This window comes from Apostichopus japonicus, chromosome 15 (assembly GCF_037975245.1).
Source record: "Apostichopus japonicus isolate 1M-3 chromosome 15, ASM3797524v1, whole genome shotgun sequence".
NCBI classification, from domain to species: Eukaryota; Metazoa; Echinodermata; class Holothuroidea; order Aspidochirotida; family Stichopodidae; genus Apostichopus; species Apostichopus japonicus.
Window position 1 is genome coordinate 15,463,658 of NC_092575.1, and position 25,663 is coordinate 15,489,320.

The window sequence follows — 25,663 nt, forward strand, 5'->3', positions numbered from 1 at the left end:
GTGACTTCGTAAGGAACAACTTTAAAAATTTGGTCGAAATTCCGAGCAAATATATAGACAATGCTAGATTAAAGTGATTCCTTGCGTACCGATACGGGGAAAAAAGAGGTAATGATTTAATTGTGATAGTTGTTAAAACTAACGTAAAACGGCGTAAAAATGGTAACATTTTGTAAGCACCTTTGAGAAAAAACACATTTTCATTATTAGATTGATACCATGCCTAGATGTGAGTTTGCAATGCATATGCAACAATAAACAGCGATGCATACTACTCAAGGTTTAGTTTAAGTTCCAAGTTTGAGTTTAAACGTTGAACTGGAAGCCATCCGACGTGCAGTTGTAATCCATAAACCCTTGTGGGTTTCTCCCACATTCGTGGTCGCGTCGTCAAAATAATCAAGGCCAGCTTTAGTTATGTAGCTCCATGGTAGTTTTTATGGTCGAGTATTCGCTACTGATAGTGGTAATGCATTGGTAAGGTACATATACTACATACACTAATCCTGTTAGATAGTAGTAGTATGCTGTACTAGTAGTGATACCGGTTTGTAATCTTCTCGACTCAATTCTTCCTTTACGTTAGGTTCTATCAACCGACAACAATTTTCATATCGTAAAACTTTGGAAGTGAGATTATTGCTGACTTGAATATATAATAAAGATGGTAAGTCGGTGTTCCTTTGAGTTGCTTCATCGAACGTCAGTTGGAACTTGAGCTAACAGTCAGTAGGCCAACTACTATACTAGCAGCCTAGATCTTAGTATGATTTCCCTCAGCCTAGCCAGAGACGTACTTCTAATAAAGTTACGCTATTAGGCGTAGTTAGAGAGAGATTGTGAAGATGAACAAAGGTGAAGATGGTCGAGGGTCTGTGATACCAAGTATATTATTATATGTGACCATAGGCTAGGTTTTGTACACTAATTACTGTTGTCACTAGTATGATAGTCTCATCGACGATCAACTGTTCTTCGAGCAAGGAGAGCTTCGTTGGTATCAAAAACGTATTACGTATCTCTCATAGAAAACGAATAGGAAATGAACAGTTTTATGTATTTTCTTTTCCAAAACGTACTTTAAAACTTTGACCATTTCTTGGTGACGTAAGTAAGTAAGTAAGATCTGAGGCCCGGTAGTATAAATATATATATATATATATATATATATATATATATATATATATACATACATACATACATAAAATCGTATCTAAAATCGTATGGTGTCAGTCAGAATATTTTAATTATTTTTTATCGTGCTATCATTGAAAGTATTTTAACTTTAAACATTTTAGTCTGGTTTGGTCGCGCGAGTCAGAATAATCTTAGGAAAGTAGAATCTGTCATAAGAAACCCATCATTTCTTTTTCATTGGGGCGAGCAGCGAACATTTTCATTCCACGGGAAAGAATGAATTATCACCTACTATTCAATTTATTGATGTTACACACAAAATAATGCATATTTCTCAGAAAAGTTTGGGTGACAAAAGCCTTTCTAAGTGCCACCATTTTACATGTAGGCATCACCAGGATTCCAAAAAAATTCAAAAGGGCAGGGGGACACCCCCTCCCCTTATACCCCTCCCCCAGGACGGCGATTCGTGGCATGGACCAGCATTTGCCTTCTCAAGAGTTGGGAGCTATGTAAATGTATGAGCATGAGGATTTACAGTTTAACACCATTTTGCAGTTACAGGCTGGTTGTAAGAAATCTATAACCTATGAGAAATAAAATTTCTTGAGAAAGATGATCCCAACTTTGTTTTATAAATATTTTAGAAAATTACACCTGGGAAACATTTTTTTAGAAGTAAATTAACATCACCATTGTACACTTTTGTCGCACCAAATTGCATCTGAGGGCATTCAGCAATAGAAAATTTTCCAAAGGGGAGGGGGGCACCCCTCCCCTTAGACCCTCCCCCATATCACTCTAATGCCACTTTGGCCCCTCCCAAACAAAGGTCCTGGATCCGCCAGTGCCTGTGATCAGTCCAGGACATCATTACTGACATCCCATGTTATTCGGGCATGTGGATATATCGTTAAAAATACAGTTTTAAGTCAAATGAGGTGGTGATAATTGTTTTCATTAGGCTCTAGTCATAATGCATCCGAAAAGAAAGCCGTAGCCGGTCTTTGGGCCTAATCTATTTATATCCAGGTTCCAGTAAAATAACAATACAGCTGCTGAGCATACGAAACCAGTAAAGTAATTAGATTCCAATTTAATTGCTTCTACTATCGCTTCCTAAGAATTTCCTGTAAAACTGCAGTCCACTGCCTTTTTTGACGATTTTGGCACGCATATGCGGCACACGATATATATATATATATATATTGTAATAATGGGAATATTTGCTCAATGAATGTTATTGCTTCATTTTTCTTTGTTTGCTATCCTGCTTTAGTGTTAGTGTATATGGACATGTTCAGTCAGTAATTGTTTTGTATATATGTGATCTGTTAGGTTTTAAGGGTATTGGTTTGTGGTCACACGAACTTGTCTATTCCATATTACAATACTACAGCTAACATGCTAACTTATATGCTAACATATGTGAGATAGAATATCTCACAAATGCAAAAATATTTCAAATAGTGCAGCTAGCATATGTGGAGAGCACAGCTGGCACAAGAGGCTTGCGCGACCTCCAGAGTTGCAGATAAGGACTGGTACTTTTAATCCCAGTTTACCATTCTGAACTGAGAATCTGAGCCTACTACTTGTGAATGCCTATTGTATATATTTTGTACAGAGCATTTAATATGCTACAGTGAAGTAGAATGTAAATATATATATTAGTAAACTGCAACTGCATACTTTTCTGTCTCAAACTTACTTCTATTCTTGAGGTCTCCAGTCTTCCGAACGTCTCCAACTTCCAAGCATATCCCGCACCCAGGTGGGTTTACGTTACAATATGTATGGCTATAGGCGTATACGACATAAACATATATCAAGGTGTGGGATATCAACGCTATATTGAAGTAGCTTACTATCCAGTGCTTGCTATAGGTGTGAGTTAAGGAATGACCACACATTGTCGAGTGCATGGCGTAAACACGTATGTTTGCTGTTCGTGAAGACATTCCAATGTGCTTGTACAGCCAGCTAACGGTGGCAAAAATCGAGTCCTTTCAACACTTAAAGTTTTGCTGATATATTTCAATATGGTCGTTTGGCGTGTTGGCTGACTCACGAAACTCAAAATCTAAGAAAAATGCTAAATATTACCATTGCTTTATTCTGAGGTGGTGTAAATTAAAAGGATTTCAATTTGCGGATTGGAGACGAACGTCAAATTAAATTCGATTTTAACCTGAAGAAGTGTTTCTATAGACATGTTAAAAACTCGGTTCAGACAGTGCAAATCCCGAATCGAGTTACTTCTTTAGTACTTAATAATTATCGGTTGTCGTATTTCCATGGTGTCCAGAAGTCTGAGATCCGGCCAGAATTGCAAAGAGATGTTTTACTTAAGTGGGGAAAACTGTCTTACAAGCCGTTGCGTATGGAGAAATATCTCCATTCCCTTAATCTGTACCGTATTGAAAGATTCTGTTTAACCATGCTATCAAATGAGATATAATAGACATATATTATTCACTAATCATTGGAAATCAACTAATCCCTTCATTATCGATTTTACTAGTTATAATAGATATCTGTTACTAGCAATATTGTGCCATCAGGGATGTGGAGAATGCTTTCATATAAAAAGGCAGTGAGATCAAGACTTATTTTAGTATGAACTTGTATACGTAATAAACTTCAAGCAGATGAAAGATGATTTTATTCGATTTTACTAGTTATAATATATATCTGTTAATAGCAATATTGTGCCATCAGGGATGTGGAGAATGCATATAAAAAGGCAGTGAGATCAAGACTTATTTTAGTATGAACTTGTATACGTAATAAACTTCAAGCAGATGAAAGATGATTTTATTCGATTTTACTAGTTACAATATAGATATCTGTTAATAGCAATATTGTGCCATCATTGATGTAGAGAATGCTTTCATATAAAAAGGCAGTGAGATCAAGACTTATTTTAGTATGAACTTGTATACGTAATAAACTTCAAGCAGATGAAAGATGATTTTATTCGATTTTACTAGTTACACTATAGATATCTGTAATAGCAATATTGTGTCATCATTGATGTAGATAATGCATATAAAAAGGCAGTGAGATCAAGATTTATTTTAGTATGAACTTGTATACGTAATAAACTTCAAGCAGATGAAAGATGAGCGTTTACAGCAACGGTTTCTAAATGGAACAACATTATGTATAGAGTTTTTGTTATTATAACAACACTTAGCTCTCAGGTAGGGCAGTATTTAGGGCTGGGTTGGCGAAGGAGTGTCTCGACAAAAATACGAAACTCTATATGATATTAAAGTGGCTCAGTGAAAATCTTTATTTAGAAAAATCTCTAAATAAATATTTCGTCATCATACACGTCATCATACACGTCATCATACAAGTAGCATATAACGTAACGAATATATTTTCCATATATAATAAGTTCAGTTACATTAAAATCCCAAAGTCTAACATTTCATCTGCTCCGCAAAAGAGCAAGGTTAAGCATATTTCTTTCTTATTTTTCAAACTCTATTAGGCTAGTGGAGTGGTCTTTGGTATTCCGTTAAAGGAAGAAACTGGATAAGCAATTGATTAGCATTTAGCCACTGCATAGGCTAATTATACGACCACACGTCAACCGGATGTATTAGTATTGTTTAAAGTGATGTTTATTTAACGTCACTTATAATTAAATTGTAATTATTAAAAATGCACCTATTATGTAAGTATATGTTCCGGTCTGTATGGGAGTTTTTTACAATATATACTAATATACATGTCAATATAGGTTACTCGTGTACAGAAAAGGCTAATATGCGTACATTTTGTAGGTAAGCGCTATGACGAATATGTCTTCGATTTATATTAGAAAGTAATCATATTTCTATAAGCCTAACGAAATGCTCATAATATGCACGACATTAAACACTAACCTCAGTGTACATTCATATTTCGTTAAATGTGCTACGATGAAACAGCAACTAAGTATTAAGTGTAAATTAAAAATATTTAAGGTATACTTCAGATGTGGATAGAAATGAATGTTATACATATAGACAGTAACTTGAAAGTTACAAAATATTACCATATGAAACAGTACCTTTCAGTTTTGCTGAGTTATCTTGTAAGTCTATGCAAAACATGCCATGCATTTTTATACTCCATCCTACACAATGTATCAGTCGAACGTTGTTATGGGTGAATATGATGCAAATCGACAATACTATGGGTTTACTCGTGTCAAAACAGTTGGTTTGGCTGGAAAAATCACCGGTTGGTCGGGTTAGTTTTATTAGGAAGTCATGTATGTAGGCGTCATCACAATCACTCCAGTATCTCCCCAACCATCCGAAACACACATAAAGCACAATACCGACTGTAAATCTTAAGATTTTGTAACAGTAAAACACAAAAACTGGGTCGTTCCATAAATCGATAGCATGTGCTATTAGGATTGCATGTAGTAAGAACTGAGTCTATGTGTAATCCAAACAAATCCAGCTTAATGAATTTGTAAGAATTACACATATCCTCATAGCCCTTGCTACTGATTTAACAGATTTATCAGCAAGATCCAGTTTTTACTGTGGTACAAAACGTTAAGAGTAACAATAATTAATGTTATCCTTGTGTGAAAAGTTGATCCAACATAAGCGAGACGTCGCTGGATTCAACGCATTAGTGAACTTGATGCACAATAATTGAAATTGAACTATTGCTTATTACAAGTAAACAACTATTACAACTAAAAATATGACCATAAATTATATTGTACCAATATCGACATATTAGCTTCCCATTGCCTTAGTTGGAAAAAAAAAATATTTAGCTTACAAGTTATGTATTCTTACCTCACAACATTCTCATATTTGAAAATATTGTATACACGTTAATAATTGCTAATTGGTCCCCACTTTTTGTTCCATGAATGGATACTGTACGGTGATTACTTCAGTCTATATTTTGTCGAACAGTATATTTCTTTCCCATCACATCACTATAATATAGTCACTGCCGTTTGATGGGTGTGTAAGTTTATCTTGACTATAAGGGTTACCTTGGACAGAAAATGTCATCTGAAGAATACGTCCCTTTAGATATCAGAAGACTTATCGCTTTAACTGACTGAATGTTTTAGCGTAGAACATGAGATCATCATATCAAATTGTAAATGTAACACATAACTTAATAGCAAAGACATAGAAAGAATATGGCCTTTTGAAAACCTGTTTACATTGCAAAACAAATTTGAAGAGGACTTATTGCGACTTATTGTCCTTGAATGGTGCTATATTGTTTTAAATGGAGTTAAATTACACGTCTTATTGCATGATTAGAATTGTGAGAACAATTTACACACATCAACATTTAGGCCTGCACAAAAAGAGATGAAATAATGATCAAATTAGTCTTAAAGGAACATTGCAGACATTTGTCATGTTTCGAAAATGAACATGCAGCAAACCGCAATAGCTATAGAAACAGTACTAAACTACTTTCTGTTCTTTGTCGTATAAAACGTCTGCAGATCAGGACTAGAGTACCTCTTTAATGGAAGGCAACGCCAATTGCCCATTAACAAATCTAAGATTTTTCCGTAGACTTGTTTTCGTTATCAATATAATAATATATTCCATCATAGAAAGTTTGATCGTGTTCGAATTCTTTTTTCGAACTCTTTGTTTGAATGATAGATCTCTCATGGACAGGATTTTGCCAATCTACGTCTTCTGTAAAATTCTTACTCTTCTTTTGGTAAATTTTACAGGATAAACAAACTATAATAAAAATAAAAGTGACTGCCACAGTAGCGAGAATGACAATGTAGACATATTCAGTGGAAATAGCAAGACTTCGGACTGTGGTATATGGATCGCTTGAAGTGGTGAATTTTGTGACAGCAGTGCCATCGATTGTAGTTGTGACTTTTGTGATAGGACCGTCGCTTGGAATAGTTATCTTTCTTTCCGGTCCGGCATTGTTGAAAGTTTTATCTACGTCGGATCCACCATATATTGTATTGTCATCTGGATCTCCTTTACTTGATTATTTGCGTCCAAAGAAGATTCATCCTAATATAAGAACAAAACATTCCATGCTGTGCTGTATCATTCGAAAAGCTCACTTCTAACTTTACATGCTGACCGAAATTTTTAATATTCCTATTTAATTAAATATCACTTCAGCTTTATTCTAAGACTATGGTGTGGTTACTATTACAGATATGCAGTTACATTGTTTTATCAACAAAATAATATTACAATGATAGTTTTCATTTGCAACTCTTTCACGCCTACGCATATAATCCAAGCTTTATATCATTTTACGAGAACGCACTAATAGGCACTATTTACTGCATTCTAATAAACGTATGAGACATATTAGGAAATCATAATAGTGTGTCAAGATCCAAATCCAGATACTATAATAATAGTAACAGGCCTAGAAGGCAGTTATATTCTACGCCACTAACACTCACATATGCATGTTAGGAGAAGGCAAGTCCTCTTTAAATAAACTTAACGTAAAGTAGCTACCCATTGTTCAGTGCAAAATCCTTCTATACTGTGTTAACAAGTGTGAAGACCACTTAAGATGGGAAAACCGTAAATTTCTCCTGTGTAATATGCAAACCATACCTTTGCTACCCAGGGCAGGAACCTCCCAGATGCTAGATTTCATTGCTTTTGACGCCCCCGCCTTGAACATTCAAGAATACAAAAAAATTCTACTACAAGTGATCATGTCAAGTAGTATTTTTTAAACAAAGACGTGCTTAAAAACTGTGTACTTACAGTCACATCGCCATTTTGTCCAGACTTTATGTCGAGTGTTTGTAGTGTGACATTGAAACATTCAATGGACTGATCTAATCGTTGATCCTCACAGCTGCAATCATAGAGGCCAGTATGATTCTCATTCAACGCACTGATGTGTAGATTGGTGATCAGCCCCAAGTTCTTGACATCGGTGACAGAAAAAACTCTCTTCACAATGTAGGCAATCCTCTTGTGTGAAATAATTTATATCAGCGTTACCTCGGAATGCCCATAAACCTATAGTACAGTTATTTTGTTGAAAATCACAAGATAGAGTTATATTTCCGCCACAAATGCCACTTTTTGCGATAGGCTTTTGATTACCGTTACAAACGTCGTTTGCATTCCCATAGTAAAGCAGATTGGATATGATAAGGAAAATTTCTAATGCAATTCTGAATTCCATTGTGTATTTGCTGTGATAGGTGACAACGAAAATTATCTAGAGAAACAATATAGGAATAGATAGCATGCATAGGTGAACTGATATAACAGAATGTCATGTATGTCATGTATCATGTCTTGATGGACAATGCGGAGAGAAACTGAAACATAAAGCTGCCAACTCAAGAAGTGCTAATAAATTATTAACTTAAAATTGCAAGTTAAAGCTGCACACTACATTGACTTCTCCACAAGCTAGTGAAAGCCAACATAGTGTAAATATTAGCAAGGATAATGTACATAAAACGATATCCGTTATCTTAATCTAATGATATAACATCAGAGACAATCAGATTATTGCAAAAAGAAACACGTCGTTTGTCCATGAGAGACAAACGTATTAACAATGCATGAGAGACAAACGTATTAACAATGCGTTCTAATTTTGTACAATTTTGATTATTAGGAAACCCAACATTGTTACCGGAAAAATATTTTGTTTATATTCAGTGTACCTTTCCAAAGTACGTGCTTACATGATATGGTATGGTCAAAGTAAAGTAAAGTCAGTAAGTAAAAAGTAACACAACGCAAATTACCTCTTTGGAATGCAGTATAGCCGTATAGTTTTAATGAAAAAAGTCAGTTTAATTCTCCATTAAATTGCGCCTTAAATTGTTATCGTTATTTCTACCGCCTCTCTACGCTCTTTCGATGACAAATCGGCAGTGATATGGCAAACCTCAGTTGAACTTGATTGGCTATGACCGCAACACGTATGTTAAGGAATCGACAGTCATTGAGCCCGATTTTACATTGCACTACAAGACACGTTGTATTCCATGAAAGCGGACGATGGTAGATAGACATTCAAGAGCTCTAAACTGACGGTTTGTGGAATCGAACCGGAAAACAAAACTGAATGGTGGGTGGCCGGAATTTGTATTTAGTTTTCGGGGCTTGCTGATAGAGATCGAACTTAAAAGAAGGAGGGGGAAATATTGTCGCAAACAAGGAAGCATTTAAATACGGCTTATACACAGAAACCCTTCCAAATCATCTCTGACCATCGGATATATACTGCAACTCACCCATAAGTTTCCAGCTCCTTGCCAAGCGTAAAAGCTTATTGTTGACCACTGCTGACCCCTTTACCCTGCCTCGTAAGACGAAACAGTTTCCAATCATTTCCATTTACGCTTTAACGCCTGCTATACTCTGAACTGTGTTTACATTGTCGCCCTCTAAAGCCTGAAGAAAATATCGAAACCCCGCAATGTCAAGAATACCGTACACCATTTTCTTGTTGTTTCCTAGGAGGTCCTATAAAAGTTTGTATTAAGTGAGTCCATATCCTCAAAGCAAAACAAGAGCACATCTGAATCCCTCAAAGATGACCAACAGCTTGTGTTTTACCAAAATATATAAATCGGTATAATATGTGTATATTGAGCGTCCAAAGTAAATGGAAGAAACAAATTCTGTACGGCATCCAATTACTTGAGGTTTAATAGGAACAGCCATTTAAACATGAAGTACAGCCCACCAGGAAGCTCATTGACATTCACCCAGAAGAATGTTAATTGCGTCATGCGGTTAAGGATAAATTGGAAGAGAAATTCTTTATATTTATCATTACAGACTTGGTAATTATTTCAACACTTTCATACTGTCTGCGACATTAATTGCGAGTCAACATATGTGGGAAATCTAAGTCCACGATCCTCACCAAGTAAATGAAGCAGATTGTAAATGTGTAGAACTTAATTACACTGCTTTAATTTTAATTGTTAGGAAATTGCGAAAACGACGGAAAAATTACCTCTTATTGTTTCACTTCCTGTTCAAGAACTTAATTTGTAGACTGCGGTTCTAAGACGTAAGTAACAGTGAGTCTTAAATTATCCCTAGAACGGAATTGTAAACTAAAGGCAATGAAAAGGAACATAGTATGCATATTTAAAATTAGAATGAATACCGTATTTCCGTCTGAAAGGTGATATCCCGTATCATACTAAATATGATTGAAGTACATTAACGCCTTGCGGAAATAGCTTTGCCTTACAAAGAAAAATCAAACAAACAAGATGGAAATCTACGGAGTTACATATCTCAGAGCCAACCAACACCCAATTCAAATGAACAAATTTCAATTTATTATAAGTTACGCAATCTGGCGATCGGAGGAAGGTACCATAAACATTTCCATGATACCTGTGAAGATTACATGTTAATACAATGTTTCCCGTTAGAGTTATTTCAGCAATTCGATTGTAACTCAATTTAACTTTGTTTCCGGGAGTCTGCGAGTCATAAGGGGTCTCCCTTGGTGCCTTACCACGAAGTTAAAAGAAAATCGGCACAGCCGTTTAGGAGGAGTTTTGACACAAAATTTCGCAACATTTGACTATTATCCACGTGACCTTTGACTTCGGTTCCTATGCCAACCATTCATTTTGATAGCACATTTTAGTCCCATATCAATCCAATGTTCCCCCTTGGAGTTACAACGACAAATCGAGTTTAACTAAATTTGACATTTGAAATCTTACTTTGACCTTTAGTTACGGATCTGCGAGACACAAGGTGTCACCCTGGGTTACCTCCCTACCAAGTTTGAAGAAAATCGGCCAAGTCGTTTAGGATGAGATTTTGACACCAAATTGGACACCCACACATCCCACAAACGGACACGATTTGGCTCATCCCTGTCCCATGGACCTCCCTCACCTGGGGCACCTCACCATGAGTGACCCCTGAGAGTAGCTACTGAAGGCAAATGACCATCATCATGGCAACTGTTGATATGGCAACTGACATAGCTATGTTTGCCGCAACTGGCAAAGGAACTACAATATCTCACCACCGTATGGGAGCGATGGGTCAATCAATTAAGAAACCTTAAAGTGTCAGATATACCCAATTCTTCTTGATAACATATGCACCTTAATCGAATAACGATACCAATGCAGCATGTCTTGAGTAATAGCATTAGTATGCCCCATGGTCACTACTTACAATATAATAGCTGCTGGAAAAAAATGAGCATGGTCCTAGTAAGAACATGAGAGGAATAATTGACCGACGTGTACAATGGCGCGAAGAGTGACATGTAAGCCATTGTGGTGATTTTGTTTTTATAGCTTATGTTAATCTTTTATTTCGTTTTTATAGTCTGAAGATGCAGCAGTCATCAGACCCTATGACTCATCGCCGAACATAAGGTATGGTAAACATGACTAAGCTATTAACAAAGAGAAATCATCTTTTCCATTTTTTCAACGCCATACTGAATCAGCACTTGAAGTAGTAAGCACTATATAATGTTACTTACCAAACAATTCATATATACAATAGACCCACACGCAATTGTTACTTTTTACCATACCCTGTGTTTCTTGAAACACCACAGATACCACACTCTTCGTTTCTTAATTCACCACAGATACCACATTCTATGTTTATTAATACATCAAAGATATCACACTCTTTGTTTATTAATACACAACAGTTACCACTTTCTGTGTTTATTTATACACAACAGATACCACACTCGGTGTTGGTTAATACATCACAGATACCCCACTCTTTGTTTCTTAATACACCACAGATACCACACGCTATGTTTATTAATGCACCACAAATACCACACTCTGTGTTTACTAAAACACTACAGATACCACACTCTGTGTTTATTAATGCAACAGGGATATTACAATCTGTGTTTATTAATACGCAATAGATACTACAATATGTGTTTATTAATACACCACTGATGCCAAATTATGTGTTTATTAATATATCACATATCCCACACTATGTGTTTATTAATACACTACGGATACCACACTTTGTGATTATTAGCACTCCGCAGATACCACACTCTGTGTTATTAATACACCACAGATACCACACTCTGTGTTAATTAAAACACCACTGATACCACACTTTGTGTTTATTAACACTCCGCAGATTCCACACTCTTTTTTATTTAATACAGCACAGGTACCGCACTTTTGTTTATTAATACACCACAGATGGGAATGATAATTTTGTTATAGAGCTTATGTTATTGTAACAACACTTTCCTGTCTCGAAGGAGTAATATTTGAGGCCGGGGTTTGCGAAAGAGAGTATCAACAAAACACGTTATGAAGATGATTGTAGAGTGATGCAGTGGTACCGTTTATTAAAAGCTCCATAAAATTACATGATTGGTAAAAAAATGTACACACAATATTCGGTAATTAAGCACAACATAATCTGTTATACAAATGAAATTACCAAAAAAAAGCGTCGTGTTGCACGGTGTCGAACGTAGCGTCGAGTATAACATTTGGAGCACTTACAAACTCTACGAACATATAAACACGGTGCGGAGAGTACCAATTTCAGTGATGGAAATGACAGGATGATGTACCGTACCTATATTCCGTTTGTATGTGATATCGTCAAAAAGTGTCTCACTAAAACACACTCGCTTAAACAAGTAATACAACGTAACGAGTAGATTTTAAATACTGTACGCAAGTTCAGTTACATTATAATCTAAGAACTTAAAATCTAACATTTCATCTATTAGCATAAGAGCTAGCCTATTTATTTTATGTTTGGCAAAATCAAGTCGTAGAGAAGTTTGTGGTATTCATTGAAAGGAGGAAACTGGGTAAACAATTGATTAACAAGGAGCAACTTAGTAGGTAAATTCTGCGAAGAAAAGTCAAATTGATTTATATGGATTTTTACACTGATGTATATTTTCTTTCAGAGTTATTAAGTATGATATTGATATTGTTACAAATGCATCTTATATGTAAGTGAATGTTATGGTCTATATGCATATATATACATATTTTTGTGCATTTTATCTGATTGAAAATCTACTTTTTGACTCAGTTGACACCTATATACATTTAAAGCTTCGTTCGGATGAACAGAAATGGCTAATAATTATCAATTTTTAGGTAATAGCTACGACGAATTTGACTGCGATTTCTTTTGGGGTGTGGTTACATTTATATAAGCCTTTATATAACAAAATTACGATCATATAAGCACTTCATTAAACACTGCACTAAGTGAACATATATATGTGATAAAACATGCTACGCTGAAACAGCAACTATGTATTCAGTGTAAAAAAAAGTATTTACGGTATTCTTAATATGTGGACTTAAGTATGTTATAAATATATTAAAGTAACTTGAGAGTTACAAAATATTAGCACATGCAACAATACCATTCAAACCTTTCAGTTTGATTTAGTAATCTTGTAACTCTTTGCAAGACATATCATGTAATTGCATACTCTATCCAACACAATGTATCAGTCCAGTGTAGTAGTAGGTGAAAATTAAGCAATGTGACGTATGCTAGTCGTTTACCAGTGTCAAAACAGCTGGGTTGGCTGAGAGAATCACCGGCTGGCCGAGTTATTTTATCAGTAAGTTCATGCACGTAGGCGTCATCACAATCGCTCCAGTGTCTATCCAACCACCCGATTCACACAGATGGTCCAGTAACTACTGTAAATCTTAACGTTTTGTACCAGAGTAAAAACTGGGTCGTTCGATAAATCGATACCATGTGCTATTAGGATTACCGTAAGAATTGAGGATATGTGTAATCCCAGCAAATCCAGTTTAAATAATTTGTTAAGATTACACATATCCACATAGCACAAGCTACCGATTTTAACAGATTTATCAGCAGGATAGAGTTTTTACTGTGAGTGATACAAAACGTTAAGAGTTACAGTATAGTTACTGTTATCTCTGTGTAAATAGGTTGATCCAACAGAAGTGAGACGTCGCTGGATTCAACGTATTAGTGAACTTGATGCACAATATTTGAGATTGAACTATTGCTTATAACAAGTCAATGACTATTACAACTAAAATATGACCATAAATGACAAATGATAAAATTTAGGAAGGTATATACAGCATGTAATTATATTGACATATAAACTTTCCATTGCGATGGTTATAGAGAAAAGAAATTTTCAACTTACAAGTGAAGTATTGCACCCAACAATATTCTCAGATTTTGAAAAAGTGTATACTCGTTAATAATTTTTAATTGGTTTCAACTTTTGTTTCATTAATTTATACTGTACCGTGATTACTTCAGTCTATATTTTCATCGAACAGAAGATTTCTTTCCCGTGACATCAGTATAATAAAAATCTCTTCCGTTTGATGGGTGTGTAAGTTTATCTCGACTATAAGGGTTACTTTGGACTGACTGACTGATTTAGCGTAGAACATGAATTCATCATATCAGATTGTTAATGTAACACATAACTTAATATCAAAAACATAGAAAGATTATGGCCTTTAGAAACCATGTTTACATTTCAAAACAAATTTGAAGAGGACTTATTGCGATTTACTGTCCTTGAATTATGCTATATTGTTTTAAATGGAGTTAAAATATCACGTCTTATTGCATTATTAGAATTGTTAGAACAATTTACACACATCAACATCAATTCCTGCACAAAAAGAGATGACATTATCATCAAATTAGTCTTAAAGGAACATTGCAGACATTTGTCATGTTTCGAAAATGAACATGGAGCAAACCGCAATAGCTATAGAAGCATTACTAACACTACTTTCCTTTTTTTGTCGTATTAAACGTCTGCAGATCAGGACTAGAGTTACCCTTTAATGAAAGACAACGCCAACTGCCAATTTAGAAATCTAAGATTTTTCTGTAGACTTGTTGTCGTTATCAATATAATAATATATTCCATCATAAAAAGTTTGATCGTGTTCGAATTCTTTTTTCGAATTCTTTGTTTGAATGATAGATCTCTCATAGACAGGATTTTGTCTATCTACGTTTTCTGTAAAATTCCTACACTTCTCATGGTAAACTTTACAGCATAAACAAAATATTATGACAATAAGAGTGGCTGTAACATTAGCAAGAATGACAATGTAGATATATTCGGTGGAGGTATCAAGAATTCGGAAAGTAGTATATCGATCGCTTGAAGTGGTGAAATTTGTGACACCAGTGCCATCGTTTGTAGTTGTGACTTTTGTGACAGGGCCGTCGCTTGGAGTTATCTTTCTGTCCCATCCGGATTTGTTGAAATCATTATCTGCAACGGATCCACCGTTAGACATTGTATCGTCATTTTGATCTCCTGTACTTTGATGATTTCTGTCCACAGACGATTCATCCTAATATATAAAAAAAACCATTACATGCTGTGCTGTATCATTCGGAAAGCTCACTTCTAACTTTACATGCTGACCGAAATTTGTAATATTCCTATTTAATTGAATATCACTTCAGCTTTATTGTAAGACTATGGGGTGGTTACTATTACAGAAATACAGATACATAGTTTTTTCAACAAACGATGTTACAATGATAGTTTACATTTGCAAACCCTTTCACACTTACGCATATAATCCAAGCATTATATCATTTTACGAGAACGCACAAATAAACATAATTTACTGCATTTTATTAGACTTAGGAGACATATAAGGACATCACAATAGTGTGACAAGATCCAAAGTAAAATATCATAAGGGGTTAATGTGGAAAACATGTTGAAAAAATACTTCCACAATGATTATATACTTAAGAACTTAACTTTGATTGTACGCTTTAGAGATATATCAGAAATATCAATGTGATTAGGATGATAAAAACCTGAATCAATAAGAAGTGGAGTGATAAATTGCCATAGAATTAGTATTCGGCTCAATTTTTTAAGGTTTGAGACGTTACATATAATTCAGGTTTTCCGTCATTTTTGAAGAAGCATATTCATGTTACCTTTTCATTGTGGTGTACCCAAATACATTTTCCCCAACTGGTGCATTTCAACAAATCTAAATCCTGGATATACATTGAGTACTTTTATCCAGCAGCCGTTTTGAAGCTGTTTGGATGTGACTATACTTGTTACGTCACAAACTTCAAATAACAAACAAAGAGACTTTGGTCTACACTCATGAAGAGAATGCGTTTTTTCCCACGTAATTAAGTAACTTACAATTGATTTCAGACCCTTTTGGTGCTCACATTTTAATCTAATCAAACAAAAATATGTTCTCATTATTTATTAATAATAATAATAATAGTAATATGCCTAGAAGGCAGTTATATTCTACGCCACGAACACTCACATATGTATGTTAGGAGAAGGCAAGTCCCCTTTAAATAAACTTAACGTAAAGTAGCCACCCATTGTTCAGTGCAAGATCCTTTTGTACTGTGAAGTTGGAAGACCACTAAAGATGGGAAAACCGTAGATTTCTCTTGAGTAAAATGCATACCATACCTTTGCTTTTGTTACCCAGGGCAGGAACCTCCCAGATGCTAGATTTCATTGCTTTTGACGCCACCGCCTTGTAACATTCAAGAATACAAAAACATTCTACTATAAGTGATCATGTCAAGTATTTTTTAAAACAAAGACGTGCTTAAAAAAATTGTACTTACAGTCACATCGCCATTTTGTCCAGACTTTATGTCGAGTGTTTGTAGTGAGACACTGAAACATTTAATGGACTGAACTAACCGTTGATCCTGACAGCTGCAGTCATAGAGGCCAGTATGATTCTCATTCAACGCCCTGATGTGTAGATTGGTGATCAGCCCCAAGTTCTTTACATCATTGACAGAAAAACTCTCTTCACAATGTAGGCAATCCTCTTGTGTGAAGTAATTTATAACAGTGTTACCTCGGAATGCCCATAAACCTTTAGTACAGCCATTTTGTTGGAATTCACCAGATAGAGTTACATTTTCACCACAAATGCCACTTTTTGCGATAGGCTTTTGATTACCGATACAAACGTCGTTTGCATTCCCATAGTAAAGCAGATAGGATATGATAAGGAAAATTTCTAATGCAATTCTGAATTCCATTGTTTATTTGCTGTTATAGGTGACAACGAAAATTCTCTAACGAAACAATCTAGGAATAGATAGCATGCATAGGTGAACTGATATAACAGAAGGTATCATGTGTTGATGGACAATGCGGAGAGAAACTGAAACATAAAGCTGCCAACTCAAGAAGTGCAAATAAATTATTAACTTAAAATTGCGAGTTAAAGCTGCACACTTGACTTTTCCACAAGCTAGTGAAAGCCAACACAGTGTAAATATAACAAGGATAATGTACATAAAACGATATCCGTTATCTTATTCCAATAATAAAACAATCAGATTATGTAACAACAACAACAACAACAACAAAACACGTTGTTTGTCAATGGAATGGAAACACTGTAAACATTAGTTAGTCACGAATGGAAAAAATCTAGTCACAGTGACTAGAGTTAGCTAATCATTACCAATTCGTTAGTTGCATACCAATTTGCATGGTCGTTCGACTAATATAAGTTAGTCACATAAATTTGTACGAACTTTGTTGACACTCACTATGCATGTCATGTATGTAAGCGTGACGAGAATATTCTAGTCTTCTGTTTGTTTACTTTCTATAACCTTCAGCTTTGACCAATGACGTCATTATTTTTATCCAATCATCGTACCGTAGAATACCGTGTGCTCAGCTGATCAGAGATCAAAAATTCAGACGACGGCCGGCGATGACATGTATACTGTATGCACGTACGTGGTACGTCGTACGTCGTACATTGCGGCCATTACCTAACTGCAGATAGAACAGGGCCATCAACAAAATAAGAAGATTCTTAATCATTTAACAAATTGTCAGAAGCAGTTTCAAAATGTGGTCAGTTAGGTAAGTTCAATCACAACTGAAATTCTAATAAATAATAATTGACACAATTGACATAATGTTCAAAAAAGGTTTGAATATCCGCGATATGTTTGGCTGGAAAGTATGGGTAAAATTATAACGTTAGGCCATAGCAAGCAAAACTGTGGCTAACGCTAGGACGAAGCTAGGCTAGGAGTTAGTCTACCTAGTGTAGCCCACATGCGCTCGTAGATGTATAGTACTATAGAAGCAGTAATACACACTTATATGACATATTTTATATAAATGTGTATTATTAGCTAGTATACTAGGCCAATATTCTATACTGTTACGAGCGCCTGTGGTGTAGGCTAGCATACGTCAAGTTTCTAGACACTTCGTCGACCACCAACCCGGTCTGCATTTCGTGCACTCTGAACTGAAGATCTTCGGAGTGGTACTTACCTTCTGCTCTAGTACATGGTACAAAGTACATGGTACTCATATTTTAGGTTATTTTTGATAAAGTTGGAAGTACCTGGTGTTTAACTTAGAACAAAAACTCAGTTTCAATGCATGAAATACCCATAATGTTGTTAGCTTAGGCCTAGGCCTCAGGTTCATAGTGGCGCTATGTTAGTATCATACTTCCTAGACCAAGTCTACACCAGCTAGTACAATGTTGTAGGGTTCTGTATCCTAAGTGGAGTGGCTGCTGAGTGCTAATACCCTGGACAGAGAATGTTTTGAGTCTTATTTAGCAAATAATCCACAAAGGTATGTATTTTCTGCTCCTGCATATGTGCATCAAGGGGTTTTGAGCCTACTCAGCCTCATTAATTTTCTGTTTGTCAATTTTCAGAGAAAGTTGATGAGCCAAGTCCTCAGCATTCACAGCTATATACTTTGAATGGTTGTGGTATCAATGGACTCAACTGGTTAGATGAGGTAACAAATTCCAAACAACTCTGACAGCAGAAATAGATATCCTGATACATCATGGGAGATCTACTGTAGTAACTATAGGAACCAGTGCTTGCCACCCATGGAGAATAAGGTAATTTGACATTGTTGTTCTTTGACGAGCAACAAATTTGAATGTTTTATCACAAATTATGCCCCCTATCTACCTCTTGTCCCCAATACCTGTCTTTAATATATTGTAACAACCTATGCATAAACCTTTAAATGGACTGGATATGTTATTGAGGTGAACTGTGTATCTAGATAGCATTTCAGTAAGCTTTCCCAGACTACTGTACATACTGTTACAGTTAGGCTGTGGTTTACAAATCCCAATGATCCAGTTTTGGCAAAGAACACCTTCAATTCTCTTATTCTAAGTAACTTAACAGTTGCATTGAAGTGACAGGCAATATCAGTTTAACATGTTCCAAACAGTTCAGGAATACATTGGGGTATGTCCTGTAGGTCAGTTTGGGAGGAATCAACTGAGCTAAGCAAAAGTAGTTTTCAATTTCATCACATTTCAGAGCCAGAGACGAAAAAGCCCTCCCCGCTGACCCTTCTCTGGATGATGTTGCTGCAGGTATGGCAAGCCAGACCAAGTGGACTGTGATCCAGGTACCAATAAAACCTGCAAGAATCATAAATGCACCCAACTTGGTCAAGTTTATCAAAATTGGTGACTGGAAATGTTGTTGCAGACGTAGACCTGGTTACTGCTTACACAGTATTGCTCATATGTGTATTTACACACTACACAGTGCATACTGAAATCTCTGAAAAGACATCTTTATGGACCAAAAATGATAATTGCAATGAAATATGTTGTGGTTTATATTGTGACGACTATAAAAAGTATCATTTTGGTATGAAAAAAAATTAATCTCTCACTTAAGTTGGCATACTCCTATTAGAGTCTATATCCATCCCTTTGATTGTTCTCCTTCAGGAAAAGTGCCAAAAAGCAGCGGGGAACATCTTTTTTGACCTGTTATCAATCATAATATAGTTTTTTGTGGCTTGCATGTTGAAGAGCATGAATGTACATGTGGTGAGAAAATTGGGTCAATTGAGGCAGTTTTAGACCCCTTTAGGCTTCCCAGGAGCAGCGTAGGAAAATTGTTTACCTCTGAGTGAAGAGGTTTGTTTACAAGTGGCGAAAACTTCCGACTCGAATAGCAAAAAATCTACATGGTCATGATACAGAAAATTGTTAGTGCCATGAAAGGCCAACTTGTCAGCTATCCGGTGATAGATAGCATTTAGCTAGTGAAAACTTCTATCTAGACTTAGAGACCACATTACTTTTGTGATTTAGTGTGTAAGTCAATGGGGCTTTAAATGGGCTTATGCTACCTTAGTTACATATAAGGAACAATCTGTGATATATAGTGCGCATTATGCAATCACTGAAATAACCACAGTACGTAAAGACATAGAGAAGTTGTGGCGGATGGTTGGGGCACTGAACACATGATTCCATGATCGTAGGTTCATGTACCAACCTGGTCGATACGTATGTATCCTTAATGAAGACACTTAATCTCAATTGCTGCTCTTTACTCAGGTGTATAGGATACCCTGGGAGGTAATTCAAAAATATAGCATTGCACCGCTTCATGGCTGCAATGATATGGGATGTCCCCTGGGGAACATGTAGCTGTAGCTCAGCATTGTTTCTACCATTCAAGACATAACTTATAGTTTGTGATAAAGTACTTCTAGAAATGTTTTAACTACTTTGTTTTCTGTTCCACCCTAATGTTGCGTCAAGGATAATAACATATTCAACTTACATGTTCTGCATTAATATTGTACCATCACATCCATGGTCAGAAACTGATAATAATATCACTTCCAAGTTCCTAATTCGAGATGAAGATTATAAGGATATTTTCTGGCCCTTTTTAACAGCTAAGGTCATATAGAGCTACTCAAGGCCTTTTTATATATACCATTTGATTTGACATGGGGTAATATTTTTATAAATAAATTTATAAATATGATATATTATTTTGTGTATATTAAATATATGTTATGTATATTTAAATATTAATTAAGATAATTTATTTGGTTAAACTTCTATTTTTATATTTGAGCTGTGTACTCGCAATTTTTCCCTTTGTCTGCCCACATCTCTTCCATGCTGCTATTTTGATGAAACTGATGGCGCCCATAATGATGCATGGTCAGTGGACAATGAGGGTCTTTAAGAAATTGTAGGTATAGGTCATCAGGGGGTCTAATTGTTTGAAAACTGTTGAACACTGCCAACTTAATGGCTTAGGAGCATTTCAAAGTAATCCCATAAGTATTCTCAAGATGTTTTGTGGGAAAAGATTTTGACAATTTTGTAAAAATAAGTTTTCCCAATTTTCCCATAAATATTTATTTAGTTTTAAATGTTCTTTAACCTTTAATGTTTGTTACTGTTCTTTATGAGATGACTTTTAACTGGAATGTTTATTTGTCACATTTTGCATTAATACTGAATGTTAATAAAAATTACCATGAAACTTACAATGTGTGTCACTATCTCATTTCTTAACTAATCAGTACTTAATCTTAAACTAGTCTTGTGACCTAAATAAGTAGTCACAGTTGCAATGACTAATATTTTTGGTCACTGGACTAAGCTTTGGTCGATAGAGGCATCGTAGTAGGACTAATTTTAATTAGTCAGAAAACTCAATTTAATTAGTCACAAAACTAATGTTATATAGTCAAATGACTAGAAAAAACTGGTCGATAGAGACATCGTTGTGACTAATTTTTTTTAGTCATATTGACTAACTATTGTTTACAGTGTATCTGAGAGACAAATATATTAATAATGCGTTTTCAGTTTGTACAATTTAGATTATTAGAAACACTCAACATTGTTACCGGATTTTTTTTTTCATTCAGTGTACCTTTCTAAAGTACTTGTTCATAATTATATGATATGGTCAAAATGACATAAAAAATTACCCAACGCAAATTTCCACTTTAGAATACAGTATAGCTATAAAGTGTGAAGGACAAAAGTCAGTTTAATTCTACATTAAGGAAAATCTGCTGCGTCTTAAATTGTTATCGTTATTTCTAAACCATCTCTAGACTCTCTTGATGGCAAATCGGCAGTGATATCGCAAACCTCAGCTAAAATTTGATTGGCTATGACCGCAAAACGTATTATAAGGAATCGACAGTCACGGAGCCCGGTCCTGCGTTGCAGTACAAGATAAGTTGTATTCCATGAAAGCTGACGATGGTAGATAGACACTCAAGAGCTCTAAGCTGACGGTTTTGTGGAACCGAACCCGAAAAAGGAATAAATAGTGGGTGGTCAGAAGTTGTATTTATTTTTCGAGGCTTGCTGATAGAGATTGAACCTAAAAGAAGTGGGGAATATTGTCGCAAACAAGGATGCATTAAGTACGGCTCATACACAGAAGCCCTTCCAAATCATCTCTGACCATCGGAGATATACTGCGACTCACCCACAAGTTTCCAGTCCCTTGCCACGTCTTAAAGCTTATTGTTGACCACTGCTGACCCCTTTACCCTGCCTGGTAAGAGGAAACAGATTCCAATCATTTCCATTTACGCTTTAACGCAAGCTATACTCTGAACTGTATTTACATTGTCGCCCTCGACAGCCTGAAGAAAATATCGACGCCCCGCAATGTCAAGAATACCGTACACCATTTTCTTGTTGTTTCCTAAGAGGTCATATACAAGTTTGTATTAAGTTGGTTCATATCCTCAAAGCGAAACAAGAGCACATCTGAATCCCTCAAAGATGACCAACAGCTTGTGTTTTACCAAAATATATAAATCGGTGTAATTTGAGTATATTGAGCGTCCAAAATAAATGGAAGAAACAAAGTTCTGTACGCCATCCAATTACTTGAGGTTTAAAAGAAGCAGCCATTTAAACATAAGGCCCACCAGGAAGCTCATTGACATTCACCCAGAAGAACGTTAATTGCGTCATGCGGTTAAGGATAAATTGGAAGAGAAATGTTCTAAAAAAAAATTCATTACAGACTCAGTACTTATTTCAACACTTTTATACTATCTGCGACGATAATTGCGAGTCAACATATGTGGGAAATCTAACTTCAACGATCCTCACCAAGTAAATGAAGCATATTGTAAATATGTAGAACTTAATTACACTGCTTTAATTGTAATTGTTAGGAAAATGTGAAAACGAGGGAAAACACTACTTCTTATTGCTTCACTTCCTGTTCAAGAACTTAACGTATTACACGCATCACTGTCAGAAAAATAGCAGGAAGTTTATGTGCTTCTGCCGTGTATTGTGTGTGTTATGTACAACACACTGTATTAATATAGCTTTAGTGTAGACTGCGGTTCTAGGACGTAAGTAACAGTGAGTCTTAAATTTTCCCTGGAACGGAATTGTAAACTAAAGCCAATAGGAACATATTATGCATATTAAAAATTAGAATGAATGCCGTATTTTCGTCAGAAACGTGATACCCCTTTGTTACGTTGGAATGCGAGAGGTCTCGATAATTAATTTTTAACGAGACACAAGCCTGGGTTCGTTTCCGTAAGGAACACAGACAAATTGACGAGTCTAGACAATCTAAATGAGAACGTAAACTATATTGAACAATGGATTTCGAACCAACAACAACAAGTGGTAATTACAAATATATAGAAAATTACCCACAAACTTAATAAGATAGGATACACTTTAAAACACGCTGGTCTCTTCCAACGGCGATATCCCTCAGCGGCCACGACCTTGATGACGACGATTCTCGGTCCGTTGTACCGCGAAATTCACTGGTCCTCGACGAAGTTTCTCGCGATCCCAGAAACAGCAGTCACCTTCTTTCCGGCGATGCTCCAAAATAGAAGACGGACTTCCAGCCACAATAGAGTGAAGCACAAGTCGAACTTCTCGCCGACTAAATATTACCAGAGTCAGTCCAAAATCAGCTTTATAGCCACCAACTCCTGGCGTAACGAACTTCCTCAACGGAGACAGAAATTCTTCACCTTCTCCGAAATAAAGACTGGCACACTCTACTTTCACAGCAAAGTCCTCTTCAAACTTCTAAATGGAAGTGTAGAATCAATCTTGTTATCGATATCTCAATCCTTCAGAAACTACTGGTAGTTGAGCACTGACGATATATAGTAGAATGGTATAATAAGTGTCGTCGCTTGTATTCGTTCAGAAACTGAGAAACTCTCCGATCTGGGCGGGTTTATATACGTTTTGCCATGTCAAGAATCATCTAGATCTCTCTTGATACACCTGAGTAACATCGCGACCCGGTTTCTCTATTCTTGGAAGTCCTTTGCATCGCTCGCGAATATTCCAGAGAATCCACGGAGATGTGTACAGCTTACACGCGATCTCACGTAAACCGACGTCAAACGGAGACCAGCGCGTCATCATGAGGAATATACTAGAACAATCGTGTATTATAACATTCTGACACGGTAACCCGACCTAATTTCTCAAATACTGATTTATCACGTAGGCAATTTCAATTACTCTCCACATTATAACATTAGGTTTCTCACTAGCAGTGACTAGCGTTAGGCTACAATGGGCCCTCGTAACACCCGTATCATGCTTAATATGATTGAAGAACATTAACGCCTTGCAGAAATAGCTCTGCCTTGCAACAAAAAATCAAACAAACAAGATGGAAATCCACGGAGTTGCATATCTCAGCGCCAACCAACACCCAATTCAAATGAACAAATTTCAATTTATTATTAGCTACGCAATCTGTCGATCGGAGGAAGGTATGCATAACATTTCCATGATACCTGTGAAGATTACATGTTAACACAATGTTTCCCATTAGAGTTATTTCAACAATTCGATTGTAACTCAATTCAACTTTGGTTCCGGGAGTCTGCGAGTCATAAGGGGTCTCCCTTGGGTACCTTACCACCAAGTTCGAAGAAAATCGGCACAGCCGTCTAGGAGGAGTTTTGACACAAAATTTCGCAAACAATATACATTTGATCATTAACCACGTGACCTTTGACTTCGGTTCCCATGCCAACCATATATTTTCATAGTACTTGATATTTTCTTTATCCTTGTGAAGGTTCCATGTCAATTCCATGTTTCTACTTGTAGTTACAGCAACAAATCGAGTTTAACTAAATTTGACGTTTGAACTCTTACTTTTGACCTTAAGTTACGGGATCTGCGAGACACGATGTTTCACCCTGGGTTACTTTCCTACCAAGTTTGAAGAAAATCGGCACAGTCGTTTAGGAGACACCCACACATCCCACAGACGGACACGATTGGGCTCCTTACTCAGCCATGGACTTCCAGTCACCTGGGGCACCTCAAAATGGGTGACCCCTGAGAATAGATTCACAAGGTAAATAATCATCACCATGACAACTGTTGCTATGGCAACTGACATATATATCTGTATTTGGCGCAACTGGCAAAGTAACAACAGTATCTCACCTCCGTATGGGAGCGATGGGCCAATTAAGTAAGAAACATTTAAGTGCCAGTTTTTCCCACTTCTTTTTGATAACCTATGCACCTTAATCGTAAAACCATACAACAACAGCATGTCTTGGGTAAATAGCCTTTATATGCCTCATGGTCACTACTTGCAATATTATTGCTGCTGGAAAACAAATGAGCATGGCCCTAGTAAGAACTTTAGAGGAATAATTG

At 36.1% G+C, this 25,663-nt stretch overlaps 2 protein-coding genes and 1 long non-coding RNA gene across 3 annotated transcripts in view; 2 read left to right on the plus strand and 1 right to left on the minus strand.

The window, feature by feature from the left end:
• The window catches only part of LOC139981105 (uncharacterized), a 43,703-nt gene that overhangs the window by 10,101 nt on the left and 7,939 nt on the right, over positions 1-25,663 (plus strand). The window contains exons 2-3 of the mRNA XM_071993286.1: positions 11,481-11,530; positions 25,161-25,352. Of these exons, the coding sequence (XP_071849387.1) occupies positions 11,481-11,530; positions 25,161-25,352 (242 nt within the window). The remainder of the gene's footprint in view (positions 1-11,480; positions 11,531-25,160; positions 25,353-25,663) is intronic.
• Positions 11,371-17,406, minus strand: LOC139981104 (uncharacterized). The gene is made up of 2 exons (XM_071993285.1): positions 16,779-17,406; positions 11,371-15,502 (listed from the first exon to the last, which is right to left on the minus strand). Exons 1-2 carry the CDS (start codon positions 17,205-17,207, stop codon positions 15,014-15,016), a joined length of 918 nt encoding a protein of 305 aa, XP_071849386.1. The 5' UTR covers positions 17,208-17,406; the 3' UTR covers positions 11,371-15,013.
• LOC139981106 (uncharacterized) lies at positions 17,650-20,766 on the plus strand. The gene is made up of 3 exons (XR_011797778.1): positions 17,650-18,051; positions 18,872-19,066; positions 19,503-20,766. It is a non-coding gene; the product is annotated as an uncharacterized lncRNA (long non-coding RNA).